General features: G+C 29.9%; 2 protein-coding genes across 3 annotated transcripts; one reads left to right on the forward strand and one right to left on the reverse strand.

Moving 5' to 3' along the window:
* Nucleotides 1-1,236: 1,236 nt before the first annotated feature.
* LOC145744987 (uncharacterized) lies at nucleotides 1,237-8,296 on the forward strand. Its single transcript, XM_082562970.1, has 5 exons — nucleotides 1,237-1,265; nucleotides 6,347-6,552; nucleotides 6,671-6,802; nucleotides 6,990-7,139; nucleotides 7,252-8,296. Exons 2-5 carry the CDS (start codon nucleotides 6,394-6,396, stop codon nucleotides 7,816-7,818), a joined length of 1,008 nt encoding a protein of 335 aa, XP_082419096.1. The 5' UTR covers nucleotides 1,237-1,265; nucleotides 6,347-6,393; the 3' UTR covers nucleotides 7,819-8,296.
* LOC145744985 (dynein axonemal intermediate chain 4-like) lies at nucleotides 2,508-11,028 on the reverse strand. Of its 2 annotated transcripts, XM_082562968.1 has the most exons (18): nucleotides 10,879-11,028; nucleotides 10,647-10,806; nucleotides 10,103-10,287; nucleotides 9,799-9,914; nucleotides 9,429-9,585; nucleotides 9,112-9,232; nucleotides 8,728-8,911; nucleotides 6,008-6,112; nucleotides 5,675-5,809; nucleotides 5,368-5,492; nucleotides 5,055-5,192; nucleotides 4,780-4,931; nucleotides 4,291-4,445; nucleotides 3,890-4,002; nucleotides 3,643-3,818; nucleotides 3,270-3,419; nucleotides 2,969-3,122; nucleotides 2,508-2,824 (listed from the first exon to the last, which is right to left on the reverse strand). In XM_082562968.1, the coding sequence occupies exons 1-18, from the start codon at nucleotides 10,911-10,913 to the stop codon at nucleotides 2,759-2,761; spliced, it is 2,427 nt and encodes an 808-aa protein (XP_082419094.1). In that variant the 5' UTR covers nucleotides 10,914-11,028; the 3' UTR covers nucleotides 2,508-2,758. The 2 variants fall into 2 exon arrangements, with proteins under 2 accessions (XP_082419094.1, XP_082419095.1); XM_082562969.1 differs by lacking the exons at nucleotides 10,647-10,806; nucleotides 10,879-11,028 and adding an exon at nucleotides 10,516-10,625.
* Nucleotides 11,029-12,309: the final 1,281 nt, after the last annotated feature.

Below are 12,309 nucleotides of genomic sequence, written 5' to 3' on the forward strand. Positions count from 1 at the left end.
TCACAACTTATTGGGACTTATGTGCAATTTGGAAAATATACGTTGCATTTATTTTATGATGATTTATATTGTCTTTAATACATAATAGTTATTGCTTTTATTTACAATTAATACTAACCTACGTTTTGTTTAAATTTGAAATTGTAATAAAATAAGACCGACAGCGTGGTGTAAAAAAAGGTAGTAAACTACAAAAAAATAATAATATTTTATTATTTGCAGGTGCAATAACTTTTTGATGTGTAACAACTTGTCCAGTGAAATTAAAATACTTAAAAGAATTTCCAAATACAAACACAATTAGGTAACAACTGCGTTCCATTTTTGAATGGGTTTAAGAAAACGACCACCATCTTTCTGCCAGAGAGCTGGCAGAGTGTAGCAGCGAATTTTGATTGGGCGGTGCTCATAAAAAATAGTGATTCCAAATATTTTTTAATCGTACAACACAAAAAAGAACGGGGTAAAAATACCCAATTCTGTAAAAACAAATTAAAACCAAACCTAATATAAAATAAGTTAACAAGATTTTTAACAGTTCAAATAAAAATAAAATTAAACAAAACATTAAAAATTGTCGCACGAGTGAACTTTTGTACTAAACTGAAATACGTGTTATCACTGACGTCACATATTGAGTTTTACATATCTTGTCGCTCCAATTTATTTTACATATTTTTTTCAAAATAACATACTCAACCACGACATTCTTTAAAAAAGTGAAAAAATATAAGTGGTCAAATACAGGTGTAAAATTGGATTTTGAAACAGTTTGGTGCACACGTTTGGAAATTACAAATTATATTTGATAGATAATTAACTTTACTGAATGTCCAGTTAAAAGATACAAATGATTAGAGCGAGCCCGCACATATGATCTCAAAATAAGAAAGTGCCGTAAGATGTTATACGCATAAATGTTTGTGGTGCCTAATTATTCAAATTTATTTTACAAAATTATTACGCACCACAAATAGTAATTTAATAATTTATAATATCTAAGGGCGAATGTGCAATTATCCGCTGGGTCCCACCGCCACAATTTCAACTAATGTCTTACGACTTTAGCTTGAAGGGGGCGTGTCATAAACATTTGATAATGTGATACGGTGAAAAAGCGAAAATGCTTTTCAATTTCTTTTGTGTATTGTACGATTAAAAAATATTTGGAATCACTATTTTTGTATGATTCTGCTACTCTCTGGCAGAAAGATGGTGGTAGAAAATGTGTGCGGGTGCCATTGGAAACTAAAATGACAAGAAAGGTAAATTTAGAGTTTGTTCGAAACAAAGTATATAGTAAAAAAAATATTTTTAGTATTTAATTAACTAAAAAGCGTAACAAAACATTTATTATAACAATAATTGACTTATTTCCTGTAAGTCAGAAAGTCAAAAAATGACTTTTTTTTTGTCTATATATATATCTTTATCCTCGATGTGGGAAGGTCAAATGCGTGACCTAAACATAGAGTAACAATTAGTTAACCCGACCCGGTCTCAAGTTGCCTGTGGCAGTTAGGGATATTATGGTGTTGATTAGGTGCTGGCTCAGCAGGAGTTTATACCGTTTATAGCGCCTTACTCAAGGACGCTACAGCATGAGAGCAGTGAGGATTGAACCCATGACCTCATGGTGGTGTAGCAAGTGTTCTTACAACTACACCATGCTGCCGGTTTTTTAAGTTTTCCAGTTTTATGTAAGCATATTATAACAAAACGTGGTATCAGGTATTATTTAATATATTTAGGTTAAAGTAGTAAGAGTGTTTAAACTTTTTAATTTATTTACTAATTTGGTTAAAACAGAGGATCTCTATTACTTTCGCACGCCCGAATTTAACAAGGCGTTATAACCTAAGTATGGCAATTGTTCAACCAGACATTAAAAATTAGTTGAAATATGTTTTAATGAGTATAACTTAGTCCGCTTTACGAGTCAGATGTGTTAATGGGTAAACTGAATATGTGAGGGTTAGGGTAAGGGTTTAATTTATGCAACCTCTTTGTTTAATTACATGTGCCGTATTTCGGTTGCACACCCTGTTTATGTAGGGCGTGCGAAACTAATAGAGACACAGATTACCTTATGTTTTTTTTAAATCAAGATTTTTACATTTTGCCCCCAATTTAATTGCCACTAGCTGACTAGGTGTTATTTATTACCTTATTTACACTAGCAGACTAGAAAGAACAGTCAGACAGTGTTTAGTTTGGTTGTTGTTGGTATGTTGTTGTTAGTTTTAGTATTTCCGATGCTCTCATTAATGTCATGATTTATGATAAAAGTATGATGGTCAGATGGTACCATGACCTGATGACCAGGCTGCCAGATCATAAAATACTTTATTGCAATGTTAAGGTAGCTTTGAGAGTTTAAAGTTTTAGAATAAATGCATTTAGTTGCCTACTTTAAAAGTCACTTGTATAAAAAACTCGATTTTAGATGTTAATTTAATGTTACTTAATAAATATTGTTTTAAAATTTAAAACTTAATCCCCTTCAATTGAATTCATATAAACCATAAAAAGACACTGTTTTTTTTTTTAATTTATGTTACAAAATGATCTTTTTATATGCAGGTATTTGCTAAAGTCTCATCTAATAAAGGAATTTTACAGCATTTAAGTCCCAACTTTAAGTAAATGTATTTATAATCTTATGCAAAAAAGTAAAACAAAAACAGTGTAGCAAAGCTTTAAAGTTTAAAAAAGTCTAATCTTTATAAAACATAAGGAAATAATTATGTTTAAAATATTATTCTGTTCTGTCGGTTTGGCTAGCCAGGGTTGATTCCACAATGTCAATTAAAGCATTTGTTTTCTGCCAAATGGAATAAACTTAATTAAAAAAAAGTTGTGATATTTTGTTAAGGTGTTCATACTTAATTAAAAAAATACTATAATAATTAAAGTTTTACAAATATGGTGCCTTTTAAATAACTTTAATTTAAGAGAAATATTAAACCTTAGATCTTGGTTTTTCTTGCATATTTCTTAGTTGATAAACTGATACTTGTCCATCGCTATCGCCCACTAAAATACTGTTGGAATTTCGTGAAAATGTGACACAACTTAGTTTTATTCCAGGACTGGCCAGATTGGTAATCAGAGGATCCAAGCTGCAAAAATATAAGTCTTAGCTTTTATTGACCAAAAGAATTACGCTATAAGGAAGGATTTGATAAAATTTATTGCAGACTTATTTAAAAAGTATATACACAGAATTAAAAAAAAATTTTCTAGAAATTAAATAAGCGAAATTTCACGTGTTTGTGTTAAGGTCCCATATTTCTACAGCTCCTTCATTAACAGCACAGAACACAGTTGAAGAATAAGGGGACCATGAAATATCATGAACTGCTTTTGTGGTGGACAGAAAGTTGAGAACCGGTTTCATTTCAGATTGGATCCATAACCTTTTAGATTTAAGACACAACTTTAGTGTAAATATTGATTAGCAAATTAAATTTTATGTGCTAATTTTTTCAGGAAACCTAAGCTTTTACTAAGAGTAGTACATTTACAGTGTACAGATTTAATGGGTACTAAGTAATGCAGAATTATCACATAAATAACACAGTCTTATCACATTAAGCAAACATTACTATTCGAGTGCATTAAAAGTTTTACATTGTTTACCTTATACTCCAGTCAGCACTACAAGATAAAAACAGATCTGGACAGAAAGGTGACCATTGAACTTTATACATAGGTCCTGTGTGGCCAGTGTAAGAATCAAGGAATTGTTCATTGTAAGAGCACGAACACTTATGTATTAAACCCTCTTCTGTACCAGCCAGATACATGTTGGTATCCTTAAAACCAACATAATTAAATATAACATAATTGTGTACAGATGTAGAGTTGTAGAATTTACTATTTTTACTTTTTTGTGAAAATCAAAACACATTCCAGGAGCTTGTCGAGATATTAAGGCCTCTGCTTTTTCCTTTTTCTTTTGTTGGTTTTTGCCCACAGTTCTTTTTAACTTCATTAGGTCTAATTTAGTAAAAAAAAATTTCAAAAGTGAATAAATGAACAAAAATGGAAATATTAAAACAAAGTGTCATAAATATATATTTTATCCTAATAAGGAACTCTTGATATTTTATAAAGTAAAACAGGAAACTAATTAAGTTGCAAGTAAGCATTAGTTGAAAATTTAGCTTAAAAATTTTTAAGAGTTTGAGTTAGAACAGATTAAGTTTTCTGTCAAATCTTATATTGTTAAATTAAAGATAAATTTTAGTAGAAATAGAATGAACAGGAAAAAATGCTTTTATTTACCACTACATTCAAACCCTTTCCTAATAGACCATTGTACAATTCTCCCATCAGCTGATATTGAAACCAGTATTTCAATTCTTTCATCCCCAACCCCTTTTTCTCGTTCAACCCAACAAAGCTGCCAAACTGGACTTGAATGCTTTCCAGCACAGTCGCTAAAAGTTAAAGGGTTAGTTAGCTGTAGACATTGCAACATGCAAAAATAATGACTAATTGCATAAAAATAGTAGTCAGGAATTCTAACTTGCTAACAACAAAAGATACTTTATAATAATAAGGTTTTATGACAGCTAAAGACGGCTTGAAAAAGCAGTATGATAATTTTAGCAATTAAAAAGTAGTACAAATAGTTACAAAACATTTTTTATGGTTAATTTTGTAAACGTTTCACAATAAATATACCAATTTAAAATAGGCACATTTTTATTTACCTATACAAACTGATGTTAAATCTGTTATCACACAGTTAGTTTTTTTTATATAACTTACAAACTGTCAACAACAGGTGAGTCTGTGGTGTTCCGAACATTGTAAATACAAACAGTTCCATCATATAAACCAACAGCTAAAAGATTTGGGTTCGTTAAACTAAAATCCAGGGCTGTTACACTTGATTTGCAGTGAAATACTCTTTCTGGATACTAAAGATTTATAAATATATTAATAGTTAAAAAAATTTAAAATATGTAATGGGAACCATCTTACATAAAAAAAAATAAGAAAAGTAAGAAGGAATTGGCCATTGACCATAAATAATAAATTACCTCTGGATTTTTTAAGTTCCAGCAGCATGCAAGACCCCCTTTAGCTTTATTTTGTTCATTAAACCCATATTGGCCATATCCAACTGCTAATATGTCTGAGTTAATCTTGTTCCATGCTAGGTTAGATACATTCCTACCCTGTAAGCAAAGTTAGATTGTCAGTGTTTCAGAATAAGAAATAGTGGCATAGTAAACCCATTAAAACTAAGAAAAGGGCTTAAAGATATATAACAAGGCATGATATAATTTTGTTCATACAAAAGCTCTAGTTTAAGAATATTTTAAACAAGGAAGTAAGAGTATCATATTAGACCTTTGATAGGGCACAATTATAACTCCATAATCTATCTAGGGTAGGGCCCATTGATGTCATTATATCTGGCGAAGGTGCCCTAGTAGTTGCGTTTTCATCAGTTTCAGGTATTTCTTTATCTGGATCTGTAAATAAATTTATAATCTAGTTTACTAGCAGCAAAATAAGGTTAATATTCAAAATAGAAATGCTTAAAATAAACTTTTAACTAAACCCCATTGTGTTATGTAGGTTTTTTACTATATTGACCTAATATAGGTTGGATTAATGTGTACCAACAAACAAAGTAGTAATAAAATCTGCCTACCAGTAAGTATGCTTAAGCCTCTGTATGCTGCTTGTTTGGGCTGGTATATATTCTCAGTCACCACTCTTTCCATTACAACAAGGTTCAACTTTAAACTTTCTCCTTTGCTTACCATTTCCCATTGTGGATTGACACCTAGAATAATAAAAAAGTTTTGTAACAAAATGATTACAGTTAAATTACATTTTATTTGACTTAATGAAGTAATATCTAGGGTAAAGATCTTAAATGTGTAAAATAAGCAACAATTTTTTAACGTTCACTATTGTTTTTTTGTTGGAATATCTCTATTATGCTCTTTGTAAAAGACTTAAAAAATCATAATATACATACCTCCTTCTGTTCCTTCAGTAAGTATAGTTTGGGGCACTGGCGTTGGCCCAGTAGGTTCCTCTACATCTCCCATCATTGATGCAGTCAGTACACTTGCTCTACTTTCTGTAATAAAAAATAGTTGATATATTAATAATATGCAGTAATAATGTAACTAAGTTATTTATTATTTACAACCCCTTATAAAGAATACTATTAAATGGTCGTCTTACCATAGCCCAAATTAAATTATTTTTTATAAAGCAAATTTATAGTTAATGGGTTTTTATGTTGATTTAATAATGGCTAAATTTAACAGTGTTTTAAAAAATGTCTAATTATTATTGTTATGTTTTTCAGCGATAGGTACAGTACGGTAATTATAACTTAATTAACAACTAATTAATATGTCGAAACTTAAAATTTACACCCAAAATGTGAGTTGTGATCGTCACAGTGAAATGCTAGAAGAACAACTTGGCAAGGAGTTTAAATTTAAAAACAGATTTAACCATGTGTTAAAATCAATTGATGAAGAAAAACCTGATGTAGTGGGTTTAAATGAGGTAAAAAAGGTTAAATTAAAAATACATTATCATAAAGTAACTCTGGTTGTTAACTTGTCTATATTAGTTTTTTAAATTAATGTTTTAGGGCTTTGTTCAAGTAATTATGTTGTTTTAGATCCGATATGATGAAAATGTTGAAGTGGTGACAGATTTATTAGAAAAAAATAATTTTGAAGCAAAATCATTTAAAAATAATGGTGATAAAATGTCGTTCTCAAATGTTCTGGCTGTTAACAAGTCTAGCAAGGTAAGAAATCCTGTCTCCTGTCTTGTATTTTTTCTAAGTGGGTTTTAAAAATACCTTACAGCTAAAGTAAAAATTACTTTACATCGTTCAGAGTTTTTACCTAAGTTCCTAAATTTTAAAGAAAATTTCCAGTAGAAAATTATTTTTCAATGTTTTCAAATTATAAATAACATGTATATATTGACAGTGGAAAGTAGATAAATGGCAGCATAGTTGGGTTAGTACAAAGAACAATAAACCAGCACTAGCTAATCAATTTTCCACCATAGAGGGTGATGCGCATGGAAGATGTGCTGGCGTTGTGTATTTAAAACAAAAAAACGACTCTGAAAATAAGGTAAGTTGAAAACGTTTAAATAAGAAAAAAAATTGTCATTTTAAGATATTGATAGTCTTTATTCGTTGATTATTTTTAAAGATTTAGTTTTAACTAAAACTTTTTTATGTAGGTCTGTGTTGCCATATCTCATGTTGTTCCATTTGGTGAGGTAAAAGAAAAACAACAGAATGCACTTTTTTCCTTGAACAGTGCAAACCTTGATTTAAAACCTCCTGTCCCTACATTAATTGTTGGAGACCTTAATCGTTTTTCAGAAGAAAACACCAAGTTTCAGGCACAGCTACAAGAATTTAAACTGAAAGAATCAATTGCCACTAAGTTGGTTATTCCCGTCAAAAAACCTGGTAAAGACATTGAGTTTTCAGATCCAAATGACATTGGGACTTTTACACCTTGGCCCGTTGAAAAAGAGGTACACAAAAAACTCATAAAAACCCCTTTGTGTGAATCTAAACTTGACGTCCAAACCTATTCTGATTCAAACTTAATTAAAAATGAACTGACTATTAATAAGGCTTCCATGATGCATTCACCCAATAATAAGCCTCCTAGTACCGAAAGAAATAAAGTAAGGCATTTGCTTGATAAAGTTATGGCCTCTGACCATTTAGCCATTGTTGGAACTTACATTGTCAACGAACACAAAAACAAATCAAAAAAAGCAAAATTAAATTAGGTGAAAATAGGATTTGTTAAATGTGAAATTATAGCAAAGTACACTCGAACTAAGTTTGGTTATTGATTATTTAAAACAACACGTTAAACAAACTTTAGATGTGCATTTGGTATGATAAAATTGTGATCCAATTTGCTTTACTGTTGAGAATTAGTAGCAAAACTGTATCTTAAAAGGCCTATGTTTAAAATCTTTAGTTTTAATTTTGGAAGGAATTGTTTTGTAATAAATGCTTGTTGACTTTGACTATTCATTTAATTTTTGTACTATTTGTGTATGTATGCATTTCAAGTTGTCACATAATTTTTAAATTTTTGTAGTTGTTTTATATAAATAGGTTTTGTTTTTAATTGCAAGAACAAATTCATATTATGTTATATTAGATATTTGTAATCTTTCGTTTAACTCATTTTATACTGGTTCAAATAACTTTGTTACATAATTGATTAGCTCTAATTCATTTAATAAAAAAGCGCACATTTTATAAAAGTAGTGTTTTAGTCTTAAATAGTGTTTAGTCTTAGGTAGTGTTTAGTCTTAATATTCATAAATACAAATCTCAAATTTGCAAGCGTAATTAAAACCCTTAAAATAAGGCGTTTGGTTGATAAACTAATCGACTTTATAATGGTTTCAATTGTTCAAAAAATTTAAAAAAAAATTTTAATAACATGCCATTTTAAGTGTCTAATATGTATGAAACTCTTTATGTAAGCTAAAATTGGACAGGGTAAAATAATATTAGATTGGATCTTATTTGGAATAAAATCCACAGATGACTAGGTAAAAAATATTTGAGGCTGACACTTAGTCATGGCAATGGTAAATAACATTTTCCAAACCAAAAAGTTACCTGGCAAAATATTTTCAATATATACTTTTTATTTTTAAAATCAAAATATAAAAAACCTGATACTTGCGATGCTCCAATACTCTCACTCCCCCTAGTGTCCTCCATTGTGCTCATAGACCTCTCCCGTTTTGTTGACAAACTGTCATCTGACTGGGTACCTGTCACTGCTGGGGCGTCATCAGTGTATGTGTCATACATGTCCCATGTTGTGACGTTGATTCCAGTTTCTACCAAACCAACCTAAAATATGTTTTATTTAGTGGAACATCTAAAAAGTGCATAAAATTTTGTAAACTTTTATTTAGAAAAACAACTAGTTATTGGGGTATTTAAACAATGCTAAATACTCTCAGGTGCAGGCAGCAAGATATGATGCTAAAAACACCTGGCTTTACTACCCAAGGCCCTTTGAATATAACCCAAGTTTATGTTAGCTTTACCTTTTCAGCTTGAATTTCCTTGTGTTTTTGGGCATCATTAAATGTTTGCATTCCACGATCTGAAAATCCATCATTACCTTCTCTATTTCGACACAACTCTTCATATACTTCATTCTTTTTTCTATTAAACAAAAAGTTGTTTAAAATTGAAAGATACTTTTTTATTTGAAGATATGTTAGAGCTAACAACTTTTTATGTGTTTATTAGTTAAGCGTTCAGTTAATTTAAATTATAAAAAAGTTACCCTTTGTAAACACATACTTAAATACTTTAAAGTGAAAATGTAAATAAATAAAGCCTATGCTTTTCACTCAACTGTATAGTCTGAGCGTCTTCACCCTCCTCCGAGACTGCGACTCCTTTCTGTTCAAACATCCAAATTGTGTCCGTCTCCTCTAGAAGAATGTTGACCACCTTGTTTAGATCTTCTTCTGTTAGTTCCTCAACCTCTTCTCTGCGAACAGTCATCACATCTAAAAAAGTAGATGTAAAAATAAAACATATTATCACAATGACCTAATTAAAATGTTTTTTTTAATTATGACAAAGAACATAACAAGTTTGCATTATGTAAAACTTGTGAATTTATTTTTAAACTTCTAGCCTTTTATTTTAATACTTATTATTTTTTTGTGTTAATTGTTCTTTACCAGAACATACCGTTATCAGATCAATCTTCAACTTACCTGCAAACCCTGTAGTAACCTCAGTGCCACCAGCTTCTGTTATATCCCCCGCACTTGACTCTATTGATGACTTCTTGGATTTAACAGATCTGTTTGATGTACTTCCATATATTGATCTAAATATTAATTAAAAGGTTTCTTGTTAATAATGCATAAATAGCATAGTGATTTAATGATTAACTTTTTTAATAAAAAAAATAAAACTTTATCCAAAAAGTTGTCCATATAAATGGGTAAAATAGAGTCAGTACTTACACTCAGTATTTTTAATTTAAAAGATTAAGTTTTTATCAAACTACTTTACCTGCTAAATGGTTGTGCATAAACACTTGCAGTGCCAGCTTGGTAGAAAGAAGTTAAAGACATTACATCAGTAGGAGTGCCAACTGTGCTTTGGTTATCACTACCAAATAGGTGACTTTTTTGTGCATTCAAGTCATATGAGTGTAATGGTTTTGGTGTCACATCGTTACCGTCTTCATCTAATACCTGTGCCATTAAAATGTTATGTTTAAGTTTTGTGAACAACAGTAAACAATATTAGTTTGTTAAGGAACTGAAGTTGACAGGTTATTCTGATATTTTATTATGTTAAGGAACTGAAGTTGACAGGTTATTCTGATATGATATTTTATAAGGTTTTTTGTATTTATTTATCTTCGATTGAAAAAGGTTGACTACACGACCCAAGCATAGAGTAATATCAGTTATCCTAACCCAGTCTCAAGATCCCTTTTGGGAAAATTATGGTTTGTAATGGGCTGGAATTAAACCCAAAGGGGATTGAACCCAGGACTTCCTATTGTAAAGCCAAGTGTATTAACCGCTACATCACTTTGCCAGCTTACAGTAATTCCCAGTTTGTGTCCTGTAATTGTTTTCGATTCAACTCTAGCATCACTCATGGTAACACTTCGCCGACTCTGAGAAACATTTGCATCGCTTCTTTTTGTAAACCGACTTTGACTTGCGGTGTTTAGTATACTGCTTGTTCGTGTTGCCCTTGAACTACAAAACAATTTAAAATAAATAAAACTTTACAGTTTTTAAAATAAATTTTATAAAATTATAGTAACTTACGGATAGGCTTTAGATTGCCTTGTCATTTTTGACATCTTTGTACCTTATTCAAATGATATGCAAATATTTTAAATCTAACAATAAACATAAATTGTAAACAAACTGAAATACGTTGTATTATATAGTTAAAAATAATTTGAATGTTTTTAATTCAAACAAAATTTTGTTAGTTGATCTAATGTTTGGATAAGAAACATAAATTTCAAGCCATGTAGTTGTTATAAAGAATGAGTAATTGCTTTATAAAAAAAACTTTAATTTAAGCGCAAAAAATCAAATGGCTTATTCGGTTGTCCAGGAGATAACGTCATAGTAGTAACAACTTTTTTAAAGTTAATTGCACAAACAAAATTCCTTTAAAATTTTTTAAAAAGGTACATTTGTCAATGCTTGCTTTTTTAATTTAACTTGTGTATGTTTAACTTTTAAAAAATGTTTGTAAATTAAAATTATGTAGTCTAGTATACTGTAATTAAATAATGAGGATAAACCGGAATACATAAAATCGACTGACTATACAACACGTTTTCAACCAATAGCTGCAATCCAATTATAATGCTTATTATGACATAACAATAACTCCTAATAAGCGTTATCAATTTCACGAGATATTGGCGCCATTTTATATTTGGCATAAAGGTTATCCGAAATTTATCGATATGCAGCAGGGTGGCAGTCGCACCTTGCTAGTAAGATAAAACGTAAGCAGTTTTACTCAAGCGTGGGCCTATCTAGCAACTAACGTAAACATTTTTAACTTTACTTGTAAATGTAACAATTTCGTATACAAAGGTTGTGGGCATTTGCTAAAATGCATTTTTTTGCCAGTTTGCAATTTTAAATTTTAGATTGGTCAAGCTTTAAGTCAGCGTTACCTGCTTAGTAAGGTTTAATTTGTTATATGTAAATTTATGTGGTTATCATTCGATGTTTTTCGTTTATGTTAACCGTGTTTCGGTTTTGTAAATCTTGTTGTAAGTTCTTAGCGAGTAGCCGCTAACCACATTTTACGTATTTGGTTGTTGTTTTAATCCAGAGGAATACGTCATACTTGTTTAAATAGTGTTAAACAACCTGACATATAAGCAGATAAGCAGTAAACAATTTTTTATATCAAATTAAGGCTTTTTATTTTGACGTTTCAAATCATTTAACGTTATTATTTGTAAGCTACTTCCTGTAGTTAAAAACAGAAAAAAGTAATAAAATAATTATCTGGTTAAGTTGATTAAAATTTACATGACTTTGTTTTGTGTTTCCAATTGTCATATCTTAATTTTTATTTACAGTTTAATTTATTAATTTTAAAATTATTATGTAGTAAAAATTGATGATTAGAATTATAGAAATGTATACATTAAAAAAATGAAATTTTTATTTTGATAATTTAAATGTTATATTAATACTTCGTGAAATTATGTTAATACTTTA

Source organism: Corella eumyota, chromosome 3, assembly GCF_963082875.1.
Source record: "Corella eumyota chromosome 3, kaCorEumy4.1, whole genome shotgun sequence".
Taxonomy (NCBI): Eukaryota; Metazoa; Chordata; class Ascidiacea; order Phlebobranchia; family Corellidae; genus Corella; species Corella eumyota.

Bases quoted from the DNA above. Each gene is read 5' to 3' on its own strand.
- LOC145744987 (XM_082562970.1), top strand. From the start codon at position 6,394: ATGTCGAAACTTAAAATTTACACCCAAAATGTGAGTTGTGATCGTCAC. The intron at 6,803-6,989 runs GTAAGAAATCCT...ATATATTGACAG, and splicing joins CTGTTAACAAGTCTAGCAAG to TGGAAAGTAGATAAATGGCA. The intron at 7,140-7,251 runs GTAAGTTGAAAA...TTTTTTATGTAG, and splicing joins AAAACGACTCTGAAAATAAG to GTCTGTGTTGCCATATCTCA.
- LOC145744985 (XM_082562968.1), bottom strand. From the start codon at position 10,913: ATGTCAAAAATGACAAGGCAATCTAAAGCCTATCC. The intron at 9,586-9,798 runs GTAAGTTGAAGA...CTACTTTTTTAG, and splicing joins GGTTACTACAGGGTTTGCAG to ATGTGATGACTGTTCGCAGA. The intron at 5,810-6,007 runs GTATGTATATTA...TTATTATTCTAG, and splicing joins TACTGAAGGAACAGAAGGAG to GTGTCAATCCACAATGGGAA.